General features: G+C 37.6%; 2 protein-coding genes across 3 annotated transcripts in view; one reads left to right on the plus strand and one right to left on the minus strand.

Annotated features, from left to right (window-relative positions):
• Positions 1-7965: 7965 nt before the first annotated feature.
• On the minus strand, positions 7966-9036 carry LOC148949665 (protein CFDP2-like). Its single transcript, XM_089092751.1, has 2 exons — positions 8979-9036; positions 7966-8573 (listed from the first exon to the last, which is right to left on the minus strand). The coding sequence occupies exons 1-2, from the start codon at positions 9034-9036 to the stop codon at positions 7966-7968; spliced, it is 666 nt and encodes a 221-aa protein (XP_088948877.1).
• Positions 9037-9248: 212 nt separating this feature from the next.
• Positions 9249-24324, plus strand: part of LOC148949666 (uncharacterized) — a 52740-nt gene continuing 37664 nt past the window's right edge. Inside the window, exon 1 of one of the 2 annotated variants that reach the window (XM_089093650.1) lies at positions 9249-9555. In XM_089093650.1, the coding sequence (XP_088949776.1) occupies positions 9538-9555 (18 nt within the window). In that variant the 5' untranslated portion in view covers positions 9249-9537. Of the gene's footprint in view, positions 9556-9677; positions 9757-24324 lie in introns of those variants that run through there. The other variant, XM_089093651.1, reaches the window with a different exon arrangement.

A 24324-nucleotide genomic window follows, 5' to 3' on the forward strand; every position in this document is an offset into this window, starting at 1 on the left:
GAATTGTGATGTAAAGGGAAACTTTAAGTAACTTCCTGATTGGCTTAGACAGAGACACGTGATCTTGTCCCGTTAGACTCGATCAATAGACTTAGAAACGACAAACAAATTGACCTTGAAAGAGGTGTCATTGACCCTATCCCATTAGAGTCGATAATCCAGCAATTGTTGATGAGAACTTATGTTGACATCCAAGAAAACAACAAACAAATTGATCAACACTCATAACCATCCAAGAAACATCCAATAACCATATTCCATGTGGACTACCTTATGATCAATCAATCAATCAATTTATTCAACCAATAAATTTACGACAAAAACACTTCAATATAGAACCCCTCGTAAGGTTCTATGGCTATGAAAAAAAAAACAGGGGAAAAACAGAAATAGCATAAATACTAAAAAAAAAAAAAAAAAAAAAAAAAAAAAAAAAAGTAATTTCAACATATCAACCTTTCAAAGACTCAACACACACACACACACACATACACAAAACAAAAAAAAAAAAAAAAAAATAATTAAAAGACCCAAACAAAATGCGATTTTTATGAGACCCCACCCCCAAACAAAAAAAAAGAAGAAAAAAAAAGATGTAGGACAATCCTATAAATTAAACCAAATTCCAAAAATATAATTGAAACCAAGCCACAAAAAATAATAGACAAACTCAGTACCCCTCACACCAAACGTTTCCAACCCAGGCTAGTCAAAGTAGTTTGTTCAAAGTAAAACACTAAAACTAAGATTAAGAAAATCAAATAAAACTTTTAAACATCGTTTTAAATCTGATAGGCTCAAAGTCAAGTAACTTGTAAAAACATGAGATTTCAAATCTTAGCTGGTAATAAAAAAGTTTTTTGGCCCATTCTCAGAAAATAGTTTCAAGCTTTTTTGGGTCCATAAGGCCTCCCTTACACAAGAATTTGGAACATGTTTAATCATTCTCCCAAACACAAAATTTGGAGTCTCCTTGTCCCTTGCTTCTCCTAGGCTACTTGAAAGTTTCAACTTACCCCCAGGCTGTTCTGGAGATATTGTTCATTTCTAGGCTTGATAACCTGGAAGCTGAGCCGGAGTTAGTTTTTTTTTCAGGGGCAAAATGTACTTTGCCGCACCATCAATGCTTAAACTATTAGAATTTTCACCAAAAAATACTACAATTTAAGGTTTCTTTTGCCCCGGTCGTGCTACCCAGGATTATTTCCCTCTCTAACCCCTCTCCTAGATCTGGCCTGCCTGGATGTACATAATCGTTAATCATTTTCGCTGCTATACAAGCAGCCCTTCAACATCACATAGGATGTCATATTGTCAAAACGTTTATGGATCAGAAACACAAATGTTCCGTCACTTCCCCCTCCCCCCGCCCATACAAAATTTGGAGTTCCCTTTCCCAGCCCTCCCTTCTTCATTTTCTCCACATTATCTGATAGTTTCAGCTTCATTTCCCAATTTATTCCCAAGATGCTATTTATGCTTTTCAATTATGCTATTTCAATGACATGGATCCACACAGTGTCTGTATATTTAACTCTTCTCCCTTTTCCAATTCAAAAGTTGAGGTACACTTGACTTCTCCCCCCAGCACTTTTTGAAAGTTTTGAATAGTTTTGTGTTCTTTTAGCGTATCTTTTGAATAACCTTAATTGTACATAAATGGAAAATCTTAATGGAAGTTACAGTGCAAAACATTTCGGTAGGTCAGAGACAATATTTTATAACCCCTTTCCTCTCTTCCAGCGTAGTATTTGTAGTCCCGATGCCCCATATCCCTCCCTTTCACGTCCCAAAATTGTCGAAAAGTATCCAAGTCATTCCCGTAGCCGTTATCGTTGTATTACAGATATGCTATTTCAATGACTAGGAAATGCACCGAGTCTTTTGATCCATCCCTGCCTCTACCTTAATTTGACACCTTAATTTGCAGATAATTTGAATACCCGGATGGGCATAACGTCTTTTGGTTTACTCAGATACGCGTTTCGTATGGAGAGTACACCCTTGGAGAACTATGGGAATTTTGGTCTAGCTAACGATTCTTAAGAGCTTTTTACTAAGATCTACCACTGAACAATGAAAAATTTGCATATTTTAGATCATTGCACATGGAGCTGTGTGGATTTATGTTGACCCTGAAAACTTATTTATTTGACTTGCCCCCGTTTCTGAATGAAATGACTGACTCAAAATTTGGATTCAATAGTATCGGGCTTACAAGAAGCGGTGAAGCAAATAAGGACATGAAAAGGAGGCTGAACACCCTGAAATCACCTTTGCCCCGCTAAAAACATCATTAAAACTTCAAATTTCCAATAGAATGACCCCCCTCCTAAATTTCATGTACATCTCGTCCATTAAAAAATAACCAGAAAAAAAAATTTGGTATCTTGTGAGGCATGTTTCCGGGGAGCCAATAGTTTTGTTTCCTTTCTGCATTGGATTGCCTCTGGCCCAAGGACTGATGAATTTACGGTTCAATCCAATTAGGAAAATGGATTGTAGTTCCTTTTTGGGCCGAATTCTTGGGAAGGAGGCTTACTCTACTTTTTTTCTTAAATTAGATACTCTTTGAGTAACATATTTCAACCTAAAAACTATGCAAAAAACCTGACTCGATTCCACTTTCCTGAGCTACAGTGAAAGAAAGGGCAAAATGGCAAGCCGTGTTTTACGGATTAAGGATGAATGATTAATGATAAGGGTAAATACGGATTAATGATTCCCAAAGATCCTACTTTTTCCGTCTCTGATCGGCTGATATTGCGTAGAGAGAGAGAAAGAGAGAGAGAGAGAGATTTATTCTAAACAAACAAACAATTTAAAATCAGTTTAGCAGCCACCCCAAGAAGTAAAAACTTGACGTAGTTAGAATGTTTACCGCCCAGTGTAGAGTAGCAACGGCAAAAAAAAACTTGACAACAATTACGATCGTTAAAAATAACAAGTGTGTTTAGGGCCAAAGAGCTTGGGGAACCAGATATACAATACATGTTTTCATTTGTCCCTTGCCGAACCCATATTCCAGCTTTAATTGAATAGCACATAAATAGCAATAAAACCACAAAAACAAAAATACTAACGGGCCATGATGATTGACCCATTCCCGAAAGTTTCTTTCAATTTACAAGAGCTCTTGGATTACCCAAATGGCTATTATAAATTAGAAACTGCGAACAAAGCAAGAAGAAAATTTTTCTTTTCTAATTAGCGCTATTCTAAACGTATTCTAAGGCCTTGGGTTGAGTTCAGTGAAACAGAGCTTGATTTAAATGGGGGCTGAGTTACATAATGTTTGAGCTAAGGAAGGTTTTAGCCAAACAGAGGTTCAGTTGGACGAAGGTTCACTCCAATTGAGTTTAGTTGCACAGGGGTTCAGTTAAATGGGTAGAGTTACATGGGTGTTCAGTTGCACGAGAGCTCAGTTACATGGGTTTCAGCTGCAAGAGGGTTCAGTGGTATGTGTTTGGTTACACGGGGATTCAATTCAGATGCATGAGGGTTCAGTTACACGAGGGGTCAGATACACGAATACCATTATCGAGATATGTTAAAAATATTCCTGTTAAAGCTTTTCTTAAAAGGGTCTATTTAACAACAAGGTTTTTTACTAATTTTGTTTTATTTCTACTATAATTTTTAGTACATTAGTAGCACCATAGCATTATAGGGCTGAAAAGTTAGACCAGTAATCTTCGAAGTTATCTCCGATTTTCAAATTATTCGCGTAAGATTAGTTGTACTGACCAAACCGCACACAATAGAGCATAATAATTGCGCTTATTCAATAAATATTTCCGATAAGCTACACTGGACGCACGAATTACAAATACTCGAGGCGTCACTTGGCCTGCTTGGCCCTAAACAAGGAAATATTTCTTAAGCTTTTTTATTCTAAAGCTGTTGGCAACCAAGGGAGGCAATTTCAAACGAATCTGGATCAGGGCTGCTAATTTGCACACTTTCGTAGTTTTACATTTTTTTTTTTACCTCACTGCACTCTTTTCTTGCTCGGGCAGGAATTGCACTTTTTTTGACATTTTTGTCAAAATCCCTCCTTTTTGCACTCTTTTATGAAATGATTATAGAAAAATACTAGCAAAACAAAAAACCTCAAATAAAATTATTTGAGTATGAAAGATACAACAGTGTGATCTGTATTATCTCTGTTTGTGCCTTTCCCCAGTCGTCCAGTTGTCTTCCCAGCATTTCCAATCATTTAAGAAGACGTAGATCTAAGTCAAATTAACAAGTGTAAAAGGGGAAAGTTTAAAATCAAATTTGATAAAACAAGTCAAAAGCTTTTTGACGCAACCATTCTTCTTGGAAATGAAAAAGTGTATATGCGGTAACGTGATAAAGAAGCAACGACCAAAACAAAGCTTTTTAAATTCTATTTTCAAACTTATAAGATTTTGCAAGGACTTTCTGCCTAGCACTATTTTAAACATCGAGCAATCTATCTCAGCTTGTGATAGCCCAAGAATTTGTCTTGGATGGGCCCATATTATCAGATAATTTCTGCTCACACTGCTTTACTGCTATTTCATTAGAAATTTATGCCGCAACAAAGGTTTCTTTTAAATAAAAGAGTGATCAGAACAGTAAAATGGGCAGTGCAAATTTTTTTACTTGCACTCTTTTTCTTAGCCAAAACTCCTCTTTTTCGGTCTTCATTTAGGCTCTTTTGAGATGTTAGCAGTTGGCAACCCTAATCTGGAATGTGCATGCTTTCAAGTCAGGGTTACCAAAACTTTTAAGGACAAAAGTGTCCAAATCAGACAAAAATGGACACTTTTAGTGTCCCTGTAGAAAACTAGCTAATATACAGGGTTACCACTATAAATTTTGAAAGCCTGTGAAAAAAGTGTCAAAAAATCTGTGAAATTCGTCCTTCTTTGTTCCGCTACCTCGCGGTCTATTACCTGCATGAGTTCGGCAAGTATTTCCGTCTTTGTCATTAACTCTACCGATAAATTAAGTTTAATACTTGTTCAACTTGAAGATATGCCATAATAAAATCGTCATTAGAATGCCAACAGAGCGAAATTTTATATCGATTATCAATATCACTACCTATCTTATTCGAAAGGTAAATAACCAATCATAGAGATTCATTTTCAATTCAGGATTTTTACAAGTTATGCGAAAAAGATGCGAGTCGTTGATCTTTGGTAGCAATTAAGGATATGTTTGGGCAACAAAGTCCGAACGGCTGTAGCAACCAAAAGTCTATTTTTACCTACATGGTTTAAAAGTTCAACAAAATAAGTCAGCCTCCTTAACCACTCAGTCAACTGGTTGGTCAAGGGGTTAAAATCATTAAAAAATTCCCATTGTTGTCGTTTTCTGAAAATTTACAAGTAGCCTGGAGAAAAGATGACCTTTTTGAGAACTATAAAAGTGAGAAGACAAGACCAATTGAAATAAATACGCTTGAGTTATATTCGATAGAAACTGGCGACAAGTGTTAAACAAAAAATCACAGCTGAAAGTATAGAATATAAAACAGAAACATTCGCTAACAGCTATAAATAAAATTGAGCTGCAACACAGCTTTTCGGTGAAACTCCTTTCTTTCTATGACAGCAGTATAATAACAACCTTGTGCTTACTTGTACTTGTTGCACGTTCAAGCCGTATCCAGACTCATTGTGGCGCCCAGAAGATGACGACATGTCTCCTTCCATAGGTTTCGCTTGAGAGTGACAGGCTCGACCATTTCAAGCCACTGGCAATCCCAGCGAAGGCCATATTTTCGGAATGCTCCGATTGGCTCCAGATCAGACTTAACTGTTGTTAGCCACGTCTTCTTTAGGCCTCCTGCCCTCTTCTTCCATGCCGGTAGTGGTAGACATTTTAGACATATTATGCTTATATGGTCATCTGGTCTGCGCATTGTGTGGCCAAACCATCTCAGTCTCCTGTGCTTAACAATTTCAGAGACAAGTGGGTAATCCCCACATCTTCTCCTTACTTCTTCATTCGAGATTCTATCTGAGAGGCGGATACCCAGGATATATCGCAGGCATTTGTGGTTGAATATATTCAAGCTCAGTGCTTTGGTTACTTTAAGTGACCATGTTTGACATCCATAGAGGAAGAAAGAGAGAACCATAGCTTCATACACTCGGAGCTTTGTGCGTGGCGATATTTTTCTCTGCTTCCATGCTTCCGTAGTTGAAGGAAGACACTCCAGTCTGACGATATGTGGCTCTGGATTTCTTCTGAAGATTTGCCGGCAAGGTTTACCATCAATCCGAGGTATTTGAATGACTGGACGTCCTCTATCTGATTACCATTTAGTGCAACAGGGGTTTCATCCATCCCATCTGTTTGCATGGATTTTGTTTTTGGTAGGCTTATTTGGAGACCAGTCGAGAGTTCCTTGACTGCCATGTCATTTATCATAGCCTGGGCTTCTGCAACAGATTCAGCAAGCATGTCCACATCGTCAGCATAGTCAAGATCTGTGATGGAGAAGGACCGACTCACTGCAACGCCAGTATACTTGTCCAGGACCCTGAGGATCCAATCGATGACGAAGTTGAACAAAGATGGTGAAAGGACACAGCGTTGACATACACCCTCCTCGATCAGGACCAGATCTGAAAGATCGATTTCGACTTTTACCCGGGTCTTTATTCCAGCATAATACGCCTTGAGGAGATTGATGATCTCCTCAGGCACACCGTCCTCTCTCATTACTTCCCGTATTGGATCACGATGGACCAAATCAAACACGGTAATGAAGTCTATGAAGATTTGGATTGTCACCTGATGGTGTTTAAACCGGTGTTCAAGGAGTTGCCACAGGCTAAAAATCTGGTCACAGCAACCCATGCCAGGCCTGAATCCTGCTTGGTTGAGTCCCATTCGTCTGTTTCTGGTGTCGCTGAATCTATTTAAAGGTATAACTGGGAACAGCTCGGCAGCAATGGGGATAGGGGATATACCTTGGTAGTTTTTGCAGTCCATTAGGCCTCCTTTTTTGAAGATAGGGACAATTATTGAGGTCTTTCAGTCATCTGGGATGTATTCATTGTCCCAGCCTTCAGTTATCACGCTATGAAGTTTATCCATCACCACATCAGGGAGAGCTTTCAGTAGCTCCGCAGGAATCCCAGCTATTCCTGGGCTTTTATGGTTTTTCAAAACTTGGATCGCCTTAATTAATTCATCCCTGGAGGTTGGGTCCGTACATACATTTCATAAGCCTGGTTGTGTGGGCGGTTCTGCGTTGCAATAAGTGGCTGCTTTCGATTGCTATTGTCTTCTGGTCTTGATAGCTCTTGGAAGTGAGCACAACATCTTTCGATATGCTCCTGGCTGCTTGTTAGTATTTTCCCAACCTTCACCTTAAGCGACAGGATGGTAGTTTGCTTCTTCTTCCCAGTGCATTCTCCAAGTATCTGATAGAGTTTTCGTGTATCGTTCCATGATGCGGCTCTTTCCATATCACTGGCAATATTAGACCAGTAGGATTTTTTTTCAGCTCTTACCGAGTTGTGACATTCTTGTCGCAGCACTTTGTATGTGGGAGATTTTTTGTTGGTCATTTCTTTTTTCTTGGCAGAGTTTGAGTGTCTCTTCTGAGATCCATTTCTTGGTTTTACGCTTGACAAACCCAAGTATGTTTGAGGCAGCTTCATTGATGTGGTCCTTGAGTTTGCTCCATTTCTTTTCAATCTTTATCTTGGGGCAGTTGGGGCACTGATCAGTCGGGGTTGCCTCCTCGGTGTCATCTTGAAGGACAACGAGTCGGTTTGAGAGTTTAAGAACAAACACTCCTCAGTACTCATCTACTTTCAGCTTCAACACGTCTATTTTCTGGTACGGCATAGTAGTCTTCCTTGAGCTGAGTCTGTACTTTAGCCTTGTCTTCAGAAAGAAGCGGTAAGATCTGTTTTGTGATTCCGTGTCAGCACCTCTGCGCCCTCTCGGGTCCAACACCATGGATTTCCATCATCGGAATACAAGGAGATAATCTATTTGGGTCATTACTCTTCCATCACGAGATATTCGTGTATACGCATGACACGACTTGTGCCGAAACCAGGTGTTAGCCATAGCAAGATTGTGCTGCATTGTGAACAACAGAAGCCTGTTTCCATTTCTGCACCGCTTTCCGAGGCCGTACTTGCCAATCACCTGTTCCAAGTTATTCAGTTTTCTGCCAATTCTGGCATTGAAGTCGCCTCCAATTAGGAGGATATCTTTCCGGGGAATCTTATCAATGACTGTCTGCAGGTCCCTGAAAAACTCATCTTTTTCCTGTTCAGTGGTATCTCTTATTGGGGCATAAACGCTAAGGATAGTCAGATTGTTTGTACGACCTTTAATTCTTGCCAGTACGATTCTCTCAGACACAGGCTCATACTCGATGAGCCCAGTGATTGGAATGGGGGACAACAGGATACCTACTCCTGCCTGGCCAGATCCATCTAATAGTCCTGAGTTAAAAAAAGAGACCGCCTTCCCAGCCGAGAATTCAAGGGTCAAGATGTTATGTCCATTTAGTCTCGTGTCAGAAACACACAGATTATCAAAGTTATAAAGATAATATTCGTCTGCTACAAAAAATTGTGTCAACAAACATTAAATCGAGCACAGGTTCCAGCAGCCAATATTCAGGTCTTGTCTTCTTGATAGGACGGTAGCTAGCATACTTTTCGGCGAGAACGGCATTCTCGTCACATTGCAGAATGCCGGGGATGCCATAGCCTAACTTTCAATCATCATATTTGTTATCATTCTTGAGCGTTTCTTGGGGATAAGGTACATCACAAGGTCCCCAGTCTTGCAGTCACCCAAAGCGCGTTGACCATCACCTTACTCGGCGTGGAGATCGGTGATGTTTACACCCCTTCATCACATTGAGGTGCGCTAGTGGACTTCCTATCCAACCTTCGGACGGAGAGTCAAGCCTCATTGCCTGGATGCCCACCATCGCCGTGGAAATTTCCAAGCTTAGCTACCCCTTTGCTCCCACTTAGAATCAGTAATAGGCTTCAGAAGGCTTATAATATCAGCCATGTGCACACGGCTACACGCCACAGGGCTTTACGTGGGGCGTTTGGCTGGAGGGTATGCCATTCCCTTCTTCTTTCTAGCCTTCTCAGTGGCCTTGGTGATTTTGCCAGCAGTAGGTAGGTATTTGAAGTTGACCGACTTGATGACAAACGTCAACCGTAGGATAGAAGAAGAGGATGGACTTGATAGTTCTAGCATACCACATTGGTTAAGACTTTAGGTCCTATTTGGTTGATAAATAGTGCTTGCACAGGGCACAAAAACATTTAAGAAAAATCCTCAAGCCGTTACCAAAGCTTAAAAGTAAAGTACAAATTCAAAAAAAAAGAAGAAAATAAAGACATTTAATTTTTGATTTGGAAAAGTGTCCTTTATTTCAAAAAGCTGCCTTTTTTGATCCAATAGTGTCCTGGTGTCCTTCAGTGTGAAAAAGTGTCCAAAAGGCACTAAAAGTGTCCATTTGGCATCCCAGTTTCAAGTTGTAAATCTGCCTGTCCTTAGCTCATGTGGAAAGGATCCAAGGTAAGACACTAGGCCTAGTATAGTGGCTTTTTGCTATTTTCATGCAGTAGAAATTAAAATTTGTCATTTATCTTTCGGTGTGGTTGAGTACATACTTTACCAGAATACTAGCCTATGTGAAACGATTTTTAAAGTTTATAAAAATGAAATAGGGTAGGCCTATGCTAATGTCATAAATAAAATCATCCTGCATATTATAAAGTAAGAATTTATTTTATTAGTTTTTTTCATTTAAGTTAGTTTTTATATATTCACTAAGGGCTATATAGGCTTAGGATCATCAGGTGAGGTATTTGCATGTGAATTTATTAGTTTATTATGATTTCAAAGATTACAAGATAGGTATCTAGTTGTTTGTTCACGTTGCTCTGGTAAATTTATATATATATTGCCAAGAAGAAAATTAATGGGCCTACATCACTTAATGATTTTATTGGTAGAATCCTATTTTAGACACTATGCTATCTTGGAAAGGGGTTAGGTTAGGAAAATAAAACTTCCAGTAATGAATCCAGGGCCAAAAACATACTATGGGAAGGTATTGTCAAGCCTCAATGTTAACCCTCTTCTGAATTTCAAGTCTCAGAAATTTGCTTACTTGACAGTTCTAGGCTAACCTATTGAAATTTTTTACAACACAACATTTTACCTTAATTTTCAGTTATCAGTTGTTTTTTTCTCTGTTTTTAGTTCTGAAAATGCAATTCCTGTTATTTGATTAGAATTTTAAGCCATATCAGTGATTTTTTTCTGAATTTAGGAAATGTATTTACAGATATGTAAAACCTCATAAATTGGGATTAAGCAAAGTTGTGAAGGTGAAAATGGTTTTGTTGTATTTCATTTAAGTAGAACATCTATTTTAAAAGATTTCATTTATAATACAAATATTTTTAAAGGTCAGTGCCATGGGCGTAGGCAGCATATTGTCTAGGGGAGGGGGCAGTCAATAGTGTGATGAAGTTTTATCAACTGCTTTTTCCAAACAATCTGCTTTTTCAGCCATATCTAATGTAAATTTGAAGGTCTAGGGGGGGGCACCTGCCCCCCCCCCCCTCCTCCCTACACCCATGGTCAGGGCCCTCTTGAGAGAGAAGGAGTAGAGGTAGGCACTTCAAAATACCTTCCCAGGACACACTTTGGTACTTGTCTAGTAGCTGGGCAGCATGCAAGAAGTGAAGTTTGGTTAATGCTAATGAAATAAAACAAAGTATGATAAAAATATAATAGATTACAAACAAATTTGGGCTATATATTTACACATTAGGGGGGGGGGCAGATCATAGTACATATTAAATACATAACCCATTTTAACCTAGGTACCTTTTTTGCCCCTTTAACCCCAAATAACTCAAGTTTAAATATTTTTCCCAGAGTGAGCAATACCTCACTAGACAGAAGAAACCTGTTTTTCAATAGTATTTTTGACATTCTATATGTGGTTCTTCTTGCATGTTGCCTGGCTACTAGATAAGTACCCACACTTTAGTCTGTAGACCCATCACTGAAAGTTTTGTTTTCCTAACCAAACCCCTTTCCAAGATAGCAAAAGGAGCTAAACTACAATTCTACCCTTTTTTATGCTTTTTTTAAATTCAATTATCACTTCTGGGACAATTTCCTTTTTAAGCCTTTAATGAGGCCCAAAAATGTAATGTATTACCCTATCTATAGTTTTTGGACTATGATGTCAAGTTAATAAATAAGTAAAACATAATTTGATATAAAAATTAGCTTCTAAACAAGTCCTTAAACAACTCTTGATGATGCTTCTGTGCCCCGCTAAGAAGAACAAAAAAAAAGAGAAAATATCAGTGCTACCTACCAAAAAACAGTTTTCCTTGTTGTTCAATGTGGAGGGCTATAAGTTTCTTAGGCTATTTAGAATTTTCAACAGTGGTGATTCAAGTGTTTTTTTTTTTTTTCTTCTTTTTTTTTTTTTTTTGGCATAATGCCTTTTAAGGGGTTTTAGGGTCTTTTTAAAAATTCCTGGAAATTTGTTTTCAAAATAACATTTGGTACTTGTCAGTTATCAGAAACACACCGAAAAAGTGAAGTTAGGTTAATACTAATGAAAAATAACAAAAGATGATGATAAAATAACACTTTAGAAACGAAATTATGGAAGCCTAACATAACTTAACCCCTTCCCTTAATAAACAAATACATAGTCCAGATTATACAATTCCAATGCATTCTGTCTAAGTCTAATGCATTGTATCATCCATCACTTGTTTTTGTACCTACAAAACCAGTTTTCTAAGATGTAATCTAAGTGTTATTCTTGAATGTGTTTCCAATAGCCAACAAGTACCTAGCATGTTACTATTAAACTAATGGAAATAATAATTACCATTCCTAAATCAGGTACAAATAGCAATTTTTTATCACCAAAAGAGTTTTTAGAAATACATTTTTAAACTTCTAGTTGTTTCAGAACTGAATTTACATCAGAATGTATTCACTGTCTTTCTATCTAAATTATATGAGTATGTGTACATTTACTCTTGTCTAAGTCTAGCTCAGAACCTTGGAAACTACCTGACACAAGATTTTTCAATAGCTATGTTACTCACATAGGGACAAGTTGAGCACACTGCATGATGCCTTTTTTTTAATGCTGCCCAAACATAATAATTGTTTCCAACTGACAACACAGGATTAAAGATAATTACAATGACAATTCAATATATAATATGTGACAATTGAAGATATGACAATGATAAATAAAGATAATTATAATACCTGACAATGCAAATAGATAGTAACAATAAAAGCAGTGCTGTTGTATATCTTATTTTAGGCTCCTTCTCAACATAATAGTCATTATTGTGACATTGCAACCCCCCCCCCTCCCCTATGGTTCCATATATAGTGCTAAATAATATATTTCTTTGCTGTTTATCATTTCATGAATAACCATGTTAAAATGGGTTTAGTGAACTCTTGACTCATGAAAACCACTATATTTAGCCTAAGTGATTTTAGTAGAATTGTTAAAATTGGGTATTGCTTTTATGGCTTTAAATTGCCTTTACAAGTGAAATGATTATTTTGTTTAGAAAGGGCAGCAAATGCATCAAACCCTGTGCCTATCTTGTTCCTATGTAAATAATAAAATTGTGTACACATTTACCCAAACTGTTCAAAATTAAATATCTTAAAATATAAACTAGTCCGTTTGTCTTTAAAAAAAAAACTTTTAAAGCCTTATAAGTAGGGTAGGGAAGTCATAGAGATAGAGGCTTGCAAAAACGTTTGAAGGCCTTATAGTGGAGGAAAAATACAGGAAAAAATAACCAAACCTTGTGAAAATTGCAAAATAATTTTTTTACACCAGTATGTTCAGAAAAATTAGCTGAATTACACCAAAAAATCCACCAAAATCCCCCTTGCACAAGTGTCCCAAATTTTCCCTAGAAGGGGAAATCAATTTTTGTGTTTATAAGTGTTTTGGACTTTTAATAGTTGTTTCTTATCAAATCAAGCATGTTGACTCCAAATCTGAATTCAGGTTTTCAATTTTCCTTACCCTTATGCCCATTTCTACCCTAAAACGATTGGAAGGGATCAAAATTAAGAGGTTGTCTTATTTGTTGACTGCTTCTAAAGAAATGCATAGTGGCGAATTTGAAAATAAAGTTAAAAACTTGATTTTATGTAGTCAAGTACCTCATCTTACCAAAAACAGTTGTGAAAATTGACCTGTATGAACTAGTTGTTTAATCATTTTTGGTCGATTCACCATTTCCGATCAACCTAGGAATGACGCCTTAGGATACGAGTCTCGAACAGTTTAATTTCAAACCAGTATTTTAGAATCCCCTTCCCCCTCCAGTTTGCGGTTTCCATTCCTTAGTGCCATTATTTAGCTGATCTAATCGCTGGAGCCATCTACCATTGTACTTGCCTCCACCCAAGAAACAGAAGGGAAGTCCATGCAATAATGCAAGGAAAGCTACTCTGAAAGAAGTACTTCAGTTTTATGGCAACACTGAAGAGCCTTTACCTATGACAATCATTTTAAGAAAGATCATTCACATTCTCTCTGAAAATGACTGTGATGGTTTGGCCTACAGCTCTGCCAAGGATATACTAGTCAGTGAGTACAGCAAACAAGTAGTTGTGTCCAATTCAAACAGGAAAGAGGCACTCATAAGAGATACAGTCAACAGGATATTATGAGAACTTCACCAAGAGGTGAAAGCACAGATTCCTACAAATTTCTTAACAAATTATTGTCAGTAAAGAAGTGTTTGAACTTTGTGTGCCCATCTTTTTGTCTACTGCTTTCATCAACAGGGGTCAACTTGCCTCTTCTTATATCTGCTATTAGACAGGCTGTAATGCAGGCATGCAGACCACAGGGTTTAATGTCTCTTGTACAAATAGGACTGGGTTTGCAGCTGCATCACCATTTTTCATCCCAAATTTTAATTTACACACTGCACAATCCCAGCTTCTGCTCTCTGTACTAAGAAGTAAAAAAAAAAATTGTAAGATGTGCAGCAGTAAATCAAATATTGTTGGAAGAGTTCAAAGAGGAAACACATTTTTATCAGTATTTAGGAGACAACATCAATCATGATGTTGCTACTATTAATGACCTGAATACCTTTCATGGAATGGACCTTATTGAAGGGTCTACACCTGAGTTGCTGGCAATGGAGCTTTCTGTATTGAAACTACAAGTAAGTGAAGATGAGTTGAAGTCAATTGGCATTGCCATTCTACACTTACCAAAAACCTGCCACATTGCAACTAAGTGCTTTTCTTTGCTTGACAAACAGTAGTGACACTCATGACAATGAATGGAAGGTTGAAATGCTCTGGTGCACCTCTGGCTTTTTTGAAAGCTCATACATGATGTTTGTCAACCTTTATGTTTGTCAATACACCAAAAGCTACCTCATCTGGGAAAGTCAAATATTTGTTATGCCATGATTATCCACATCCCTAGCAATATCTTGTGTTTATTCTACATTTATGCATGCTAACGAGTGCACTAGCCAAGCTGGAAAAACTCGAGTTATTACCTTTGACCAACTGCTTTACTGGAAGGCAAAGTGTATTGTTGATGCAGAGCCTGCCACAAATGCTTTAAGAAATACTATTGTTGTCCTAGGTGGATTTCACAACTACATCAGTTTCCTAGGAGTCATTGGCTTTCTTATTGCTGACTCAGGACTTTTAGAAATCATAAGTTAAGTAGACATGCATAACACTGGGCAAAGTATGTTACAAGGCAAAGTTGTCTCTTGTGCTATGCAAGGCCTTGGTCTGTTGGAGCTAGCCCTTTATGCAAACGTTTTATCATCAGAACTGAATAGCAGAGTTTTTGATGACATTGACATGCTACCAGAACCCCTTGAAAAGGCAAAACAGGCATAAAAGTCACTCCTTGAGGGATATACCACTGACAAAGCACAGGTACTGGAAGCAGCAAAGCTTATCCATTAAATATTTCATAGTGTAAAAGAACATTTATCCAAGTCCTTCCTGTGCTTCCAGCCACAATCTTTGCACAGAGTCACCTGGGCTGTTTGTGCAGTCTATTTTTCAGTTGATGAAAGACAGCCTGGAGCAGTACAGAATGTTACAGGAATTCCTGTCCATCAGGAGGACTGACAAATACTGGGCAGCACTTTCTCCTTATTTGGCAATTGGCTTCGTTATGGCTGAGTCAGGAATTTTGGAAATCATAATTCAAGTAGACATGCCTAACACTACAAGTATGTTACAAGGTAAAGCTATCTTTTGTGCTATGCAAGGCTATGGTCTGTTGGAGCTAGCCCTTTATGCAAACCTTTTATCACTGGAACTGAATAGCAGAGTTTTTGATGGCAATGACATGCTACAAGAACCCCTTGAAAAGGCAAAACAGACATACAAGTTGCTCCTTGAGGGAGATACCATTGACAAAGCACAAGCGCCGGAAGCAGTAAAGCTTATCCATGAAATATTTCATAGTGTAAAAGAACAATTATCCAAGTCCAGAACTGCCTTTGCTTCCAGCCACAATCTTTGCACAAAGTCTACTTGGCTGTTTGTGCAGTCGATTTTTCATTTGATGAAAGACAGCGCAGAGCAGTATAGAATGTTACTGGAATACCTGTTCATTGGGAAGATGGAGAAATGCTGGGCAGCACTTTCTCTTGATATGGCAATCAAACAAATGTTAATGAGAAGTATGAAAACGAGTGAGGGTCTGACAAGAGGTAGAGGCATGACTGAATTGCTGCAAATAACTTGAACATCTGTTATGCTTACTTTGGTTCTCTTTAACAAATGCTTGCAGAACCTGACTGGCCTTGCAGAGTTGACTATTGAAAACCAAACAGAAGTGATATCTTGAAGGAAAGCAAGAGATCTGATGGACATAGAAAAGATAGTTCAATACATTGAGGCAGGATTCATAGCTGTTGAATGTGGTTACTGGTGTCTGCACTTCATCATCTGTAAGTGTAGACAATGCCAAATCTGTGGGAGAAAAGATTTTAAAGGACATGGAAGCTAAAGAAATTGACAAATATGTTTTTCAGGAGATTAATTAAAAAAACTTTTTACACAAAATAAGTCTTTCAAAGAAAAGTAAAAATTCCATTAAACCAAAAATGAGCAAAAATAAAATAATCTACCAAGCGTGAAACTACCACAAATCAGCATCAATAAATAAATGAAACCCAAAATGATCAGAAATTACAATAAATAACCAATTCAAACTCAGAACAAGCAGAAATTAACATGAGTTGGGCACAAACCCACTGTGCCTTCCCAAGGCCATAACATAATTTGCACTTTACTGGAAAATATAATTTTTTTTACTTTTATAACTTTAATAAATCAAATAATATTAACTTTTTGATTACTAAATATCAGTATATGTGTATTAAACTGACAATGCACATTCGATTGTATTTTTCATTAAAGTGCAAATTATGTACTGGCCTTGGGAAGGCATAGGGGTTTTGAGCCCAACTCATGTTAATTTCTGCTCATTTTGAGTTTGACTTGGTCATTTATTGTGATTTCTGATCGTTTTAGGTTTCATTTATTTATTGATGCTGATTTGTGGTAGTTTCATGCTTGGTAGATTATTTGATTTTATTTTTGCTCATTTTTGGTTTAATGGAGCTCTTTACTTTTCTCTGAAAAACTTATTTTATGGAAAAAGTTTTTTTTAATTAATTTCTGTTCGTTTTATATTGACATAGTCTTTTCAGGGAAAAAGAAATAATTCTAAAAATCTTTTCCTATTTTTAAGAATCTATAGTTTGGCCTGCTATTTGTATACCGGAGAAAAATTTTCAGCCATTTTTAACAACATAGACCCTTTTAAAAATCCGGACACAAATAGTAGTATTTAATTTAGTTTCATACCTCCTCTAGATGACCTGAAATGGAAAACTTGATACCATTTGAAAAAAAATCTGACTACTTTCTTTGATAGCTTTGATACATTTAAGCTATTTTGATTTAATTAAATCCTAAAAGAACAAGCACCCCCAAAAGTTTGAACATAATACCCTCAGTCATTCTTGGAATACTGCTGAGATGCCTTATTGGAAATTAACATTAACACAGTGCATTTTGATTTAATCTTTAGGCAGCATTTAGTTTTTAAACATAATGGGCAAATGGGATGGTGGGCGTGGGAGGGAGGTTAGTTGCCCTCCAATCAATTTTGACTATTAGAAAGGGCACTAGTCCTTTCTATTTTCAATCAAATGAGCCCTTTTCGAAGTTCCTATGACAACTCCTTCAATACAAAGTGTCCTGTTCTAAACAAAAAAATTAATAAATAAATTGTACCCACCTCGATCTTTACTATAAAAGTGGCAAGCCTTCCAATCGCTTTCAACTAAGAAAAAGGGCACTAGGCCTTTTGATTTCCAATCAAATGAGCCCTTTTTGAGTTTCTATGATAACGCTTTCTATAAACACCTTATATGCCCCCAGGCATAAATTACAACCCTTACCCTAAGGGCTGTGAGGGGGGTTGTCATCCTCAAAGACCTTATTTCCAGAACTTTCAACTACGATAAACAAAATGGCTATCTCAAAATTTTTATTGGATGTGTTTGGGGAAATGGTGGTCATCAGAGGGGCGTTAGTTGCTCTCCAATCACTCTCAACTATTAAAAAGGCACTAGCCCTTTCAATTTCTAATCAAATGAGCCCTTTTGAAGTTTCTACGACATCACTTTCAATAAAAACCCTATATCTCCCCAAGGCATAACTTAAAACCCTTGCCCTGAGGGCTTGGGGGGGGGTTGTCATTCTCAAAGACCTAATTTCCAGAACTTTCTACTACGTTGAACAAAATAGCCATCTGAAAATTTTGATTAGATGTGTTTTGGGGAATGCTGGGCGTGAGAGGGGGGTTAGTTACCCTCCAATCACTTTCGACTATTAAAAAGGGTACTAACCCTCTCAATTTCCAATTGAATGAGCCCCTTTTGAAGTTTTTAACAACGCTACCTCTAAAAATTTTATATGCCCCCAGGGTATAAGTTACAACCTTTGCCCTGGCGGCTCTAGGGGGTTTATCATTTTTAAATACTTAATTTCCAGAACTTTCAACTACGTTGAACAAAATGGCTATCTTTAAACTTTGATTGAATGTTTTTGGAGAAATGGTGGGTATGAGAGGGGGTTAATTACTCTCCACTAACATTCGACTATTAAAAAGGGCACTAGCCCTTTCAATTTCTTATCAAATGAGCCCTTTTGAAGTTTCTACAACATCACTTTCAATAAAGACCTTATATGTCCCCAGGGCATAACTTACAACCCTGGCCCTGAGGGCTTGGTGGGGGGGGGTTGTCCTCCTCAAAGACCTAATTTCTAGAACTTTCTACTACGTTGAACAAAATGGCTATCTGAAAATTTTGATTGGATGTGTTTGGGGGAATGGTGGGCGTGAGAGGGGGGTTAGTTACCCTCCAATCACTTTCGACTATTAAAAAGGGCACTAGCTCTCTCAATTTCCAATTGAATGAGCCGCTTTTGAAGTTTTTACAACAATGCTATCTATAGAAATCTTATATGCCATCAGGGTATAACTTACAACCTTTGCCTTGGGTGCTCTAGGGGGTTTATCATTTTTAAATACATAATTTCCAGAACTTTCAACTACGTTGAACAAAATTGCTATATCTAAACTTTGGTTGAATGTGTTTGGGGAAATGGTGGGCATTAGAGGGGGGTTAATTACTCTCCACTCACATTCGACTATTAAAAAGGGCACTAACCCGTTCAATTTCCAATCAATTGAGTCCTTTTTAAAACTCCTACAACAACTTTCTATAGAAACCTTATTTGCGCCCAGGGCATAACTTAAAACCCTTGCACCGAGGACTCTGAGGAGGGTTATCATCCTAAAAGACCTAATTTCCAAAACTTTCAACCACGTTGAATAAAATGGGTATCCCAAAATTTTGATTGGATGTGTTTGGGGAAATGGTGGGCGTGAGAAGGGAGTTAGTTGCCCTTCAATCACTTTTGACTAAAGGGCACTTGCCCTATCAATTTCCAATTGAATGAGCCCTTTTTGAAGTTTCTACTACATTGCTTTCTATAAAAAAAAACATATGCCCCCAGGACATAACTTACAACCCTTGCCCTGAGAGATGTGGGGGGGGGGGGAGAGGTTGTCATCCTTAAAGACCTAATTTCCGAAACTTTCAACTAACGTTGAATAAAATGGCTGTATAAAAATTTTGATTGGATGTGTTTGGGGAAAAGGTGGGCTTGAGAGGGGGGTTAGTTGCCCTCAAATCAGTTTTGATTATTAAAAAGAGAACTTGCGCTTTGAATTTCCAATCGAATGAGCCCTTTTTCAATTTTCTACAACAAAGATTTCAATAAAAACATATGTCCCCAGGGCATAATGTATAGACAAACGAAACTCAGAGAAGAGAGAAAATAACAAAATGAAAAATAAAATCAAAAAGTGTGAAAAAACGAGGATTTTGTCAGCCAGCGAACCATGAAGAAGACAAAATATAAGCAAATATATCGACAAGGACCTCCGCCAAGTCGTCCTCAGTGCTAAACAAAAACAAAAAAGAGAAGAAAAAAACGAGAATCTAACCTTTCGAAGTTTCCTGTACAAAGACAGAATAGACACTGAATAAAAAAACCAGGCAGGAATCAATGAAAATGAAATTTACCAAGATGATTGTGTAAGGATCTTTTGTCTTGCATTAATTTTGGCTGGTCTACAATTTTGGTTTTCATTAGATATGCAAATAGGTTCTTTTAAGTTTTTTTGGGTGAAAATATTGAATGAGTCCTTCAAGATTAAACTGTCGTAAATTGGGCTTAATGAAATATCTCCAGTATCTCTATTTATTGCTAAATTTTGGTTCATATATTTTTTATCTCAATTATCTCCTTAAAAGTTTGTGGTACGTCATTAACAGTTGATATTAAAGTTGCCTCGTCAAAGAGAACTAGATGGGTCGGGTTTACGAAAATATGCGAAGCCAGTGCCGAATCAAAGTTGTCATTGTTATTTTTTAATCTCAGGGACTTGTCTATTGAAATTTTGTGCTCATGCGAACGTTCACCTAGTTGTTGATGGGTTCTACCAATGTAAAATTTTCCACAAGAACACGGGATTCTGTAGACACTACTACCCAGTACAGGGTCTGTTTTATCCTTTCCTGAGTTAAAAAAATGTTCAACCTTTTGTTCGGTTCTGAAAGAAACAGAGAGATTATGTTTATTTAAAATTTTTCTAAGTTTATCGCCAAGTTTCGGGATGTATTCTCTGAGTTTCGTTTGTCATGTATAGCCAGTGTGGTCTAAGAATGTATTTGCATAATGTATAGCCCTTGAATTGAAGACTGTGGGGGGAGTGTCCTGCTCAAAGGTATAATTTCCAGAACTGTCAACTGCATGGAACAAAATGGCTATCTCAAAATTTTGATTGGATGTATTTCGGGAAATGCCGGGCGTGGAAGGGGTGTTAGTTGCCTTCCAATCACTTTCGACTATTAAAAAGGGCACGAGCCATTTCAATTTCCAATCAGATGAGCCCTTATTGAAGTTTCTATGACAACGCATTCTATAAAAACCTTATATTCCCCCAAGGCATAACTTACAATCCTTGCCCTGAGTGCTGTGAGGGGGTTGTCATCCTCAAAGACCTAGTTTCCAGAACTTTCAACTACGTTGAACAAAATGTTTATCTCTAAAATTTTGATTGGATGTGTTTGGGGAAAAGGTGGGCATGAGAGGGGGGTTTGTTGCCCTCAATTCACTTTTGAATATTAAAAAGGGCACTAGCCATTAGAATTTTCAATCGAATGAGCCTTTTTGAAGTTTCTGCAACTACGCTTTCTAAATAAATAAAAAACCTTATATGCCCCCAGGGCATAACTTACAACCCTTGCCCTGAAAGCTGTGGGGGAGTGTCCTCCTCAAAAACATAATTTCTATCTGGAAATCAACTATGCTGAACAAAATGGCTATCTCAAAATTTTGATTGGATGTGTTTCGGGAAATGTTTGGCGTGGAAGGGGTGTTAGTTACCTCCCACTCACTTTCGACAATTAAAAAGGGCACAAGCCACTCCAATTTCCAATTGAATGAGCCCTTTTCGAAGTTTCTATGAAAACTTCTTTGATACGAAGTGCACTGGTCTAAAGGAAAAAAATGATAAATAATATATTGTGTCAACATCATTCTTATATGCCCCCAGGACATAACTTAAAACCCTTCTCCTTAGGGTTTTAGGGGGAGTGTTCTCCTCAAAAACATAATTTCTCTCTGGAAATCAACTATGCTGAACAAAATGGCTATCTCAAAATTTTTATTGGATGTGTTTGAGGAAATGGGGGGCATAGAAGGGGTGTTAATTGCCTTCCAATCATTTTCGACTATTAAAAAGGGCACTAGCCACTCCAATTTCTAATCGAATGATCCCTTTTCGAAGTTTCTACAACAACTCCTTCGATACGACGTGCCCTGGTATGGAAGACAAAAAATAAATAATACATTGTGCCAACACTGTTCTTTACTTAGGCAGCGCGATGGCGGTGCCTATGATAGTTATAAGTATGGCTTAGATGTCATCTGTTGTGATAGATAGTGAGACGGAAAATGTTGAACCAGCTCTAATCTTCCAACATCTATTCGCAGTGGCTAGCACCAGTGGTTCTGACTTGAACAAGGTTCTGTCATTTGAGCTCTGTACTTTTCCGCCATTTCCCTTTAGTCCATTCAAGGTGAAGAGGACAGCTGACAAAGCATCTCTAACAAATATACTGATGAAATTTGAGGGGATTCATGGTCCAGTGACATTGCCAACCTCTCAGAGACTTTGAACAGTAGCTGAATCTTATGTAGATTATGTCAAAAGACATTTTGGCCTGGCAGTGGTAGTTTTTAACTGTTGCACTGATACACCAACAACAAAAAATTGCACACAGCTGAAGAGAACCGAAGGTTTTTTTGTGCCCAATGATTGAATTCTCTTCTAACATAAAGATTGTCAAAAGTAAGGAGGAATTTTTGAGAAGTCCCAACAATAAACAATGCTTCATCAACCTACTAACTGAGAGGCTGGCAAACTTTGGATGTCAAGTTCTACATGCTCAGGATAATGCTGATGTCTTAGTTGTACAAACTGCAGTTAGATGTGCTGGAACTATGTCAACCACTTTGATTGGGAATGATACTGACCTATTAGTCCTTCTGCTGTACCATGGAAAGCTTGATGTTTGTGATTTCTTTATGCAGACAGACACACAAGAAAATAACCAACAATAGTATGACATAAAAAGGATTAAAAACAAACTACAAACCAAAGCGCCAGAAAATCTACTCGTTTGCCATGTAATGTTTAGCTGCAACACAACATCTAGACTTCAGGGTGTAGGGAAACCATCAGTGGTTTCTTGTCACTTAAAGATGATACTTTTAAGAATGCTTGCAAGATCTTCATGGCACCAGGATCCAACCACCTGGAGATCCCCAAAGCTGGAGAGAAAGCTTTGCTCTGTATATACAAAGGGAAAAGTAATGAGAAGACCCGGAAGGATGTCCGGTAGCCGTTATTTACTATGCGGGTTGCAAGTTCAAATGCTTTTGTTCAGCCTGAGCGGCTTCTGCCAACTTTGGCTGCTTCAAAGTACCACCTTTACAGGTGCTATTTGCAAATAATGAAGTGGCAAAACACGTCCAATGTGCTAAAGCTTGAAGAGTGGGGCTGGCGCTTCTCTTCATCGCAAAATATATATCTTCCCATTATGACAGATGCTTCACCAGCACCAGAAAATCTGCTGAAAATGAGGCAGTGCCAGTGCACTAGTTGGTGCGAGTCTCATATGCAGCTTCTGTTGGAACGGTTTACCCTGCAGCTTTGCCTGTGGGGAGTGCAAAGGAGGGTTATGTGCTAATGCTGCAGCAAAACAGGATGAGGACAATAGCAAAGACAACTAGGAAGAAGAATTAGCTCTAGGTTGTGCTTTAAAATCAAAATGTTTTATAACTGATTGATCTGAAGTTTTGACCTCAATTAAAGAATTGGTTTTCAAGAAGTTATACCTATCAACCCCTCATATTACAGTGCCCTCAGATGTGGAAATCAGGTAAATAGTAAACAAAATGCTTTTTGACCTCATATTTGGCAATACACTACTTTATTTTATATAAAATGATCCTTTAGTCAAATGAATCTGTCAAATAATTATCTGTGTACTTTACCCATGCCTCCTCCCATTCCATGAAGGTGAAAATTGATACCCTGATACGGAAAACTGGATTTCTAACGTCGTATTCGGATTCATCATGCTTGATTCGATAAGAAACGACTATTTAAGCTCCCAAAACATTTATAAACACAAGGTCAATTTCCTCCCCTCGTTTTCCCCCTTCGAGAGCAAATTTAAGACACTTATGCAAGAGGGATTTTGGTGAATATTTTTTTGTGTAATACAGCTGATCTTTCTGAACATTTTGGTGTAGAACAAAATTATGTTGCAGTTTCCCCAAGGTCAAACCATATTTTTACTCCACTATTAATTTGGACTGAGGTCAACTTGCTCAACAGTTTGTCATGTTAATATATTCTAAAATTTTATTGTAAACTTGGGATGTTCTCTATCTTCTCTGACCCATAGCCTAAAAGTGAATTATTCTGGAAAACATGAAAAGGGTTAAATAGCAAAAGTTTTAGTTTTTGTATTGGATATAAATTTATATTAAATTTAGAGAACATTTGCAAAATATCAGATAAAATTTCAGTAGTATTTGAGTAAAAAAGGTTGTATAGATTTTGGTGTATAACCATATGGGTTTTTGTTTGCCTTTGGCAATTGACAGCCTAACTCGTTTCTTTAGATGCATACACCTTTCATATGTGCAATGTATGAACAATTTTCAACATTTGCGTTGGTCTATAGAGTATCACCAGTATTATTTTTTTTTTTTTTTTACCTTAAACCACACTTGCTAGCAATAGGACATCCTATGTCTGCCAGTTTCAGGGATGATAGTTAGTCCTCTGTGGTGATCCATGGTTTATTGAGCCACACCCTGTCCACTGATAACTTGAACATATACATGCTGGTACAGGTCACTGTTTTTTCACTGAGGTAGATCCACAAGCTGAAAAATCTCTTCGAAATTAACTTTTTCCTTAGTCTGGTATTTGCTTGTTTCTGGAAAAGCTTATGAGGGTAACCACAAGTTTTCTCTGAATTGTCTGGTTGGAAAAGGTCAGGAATGGTATCCTCAGCATTTAGAAGTTTGTATGCT

This window comes from Artemia sp. Qi Xiang Cuo, chromosome 8 (assembly GCF_049724085.1).
Source record: "Artemia sp. Qi Xiang Cuo chromosome 8, ASM4972408v1, whole genome shotgun sequence".
Classification (NCBI taxonomy): domain Eukaryota; kingdom Metazoa; phylum Arthropoda; class Branchiopoda; order Anostraca; family Artemiidae; genus Artemia; species Artemia sp. Qi Xiang Cuo.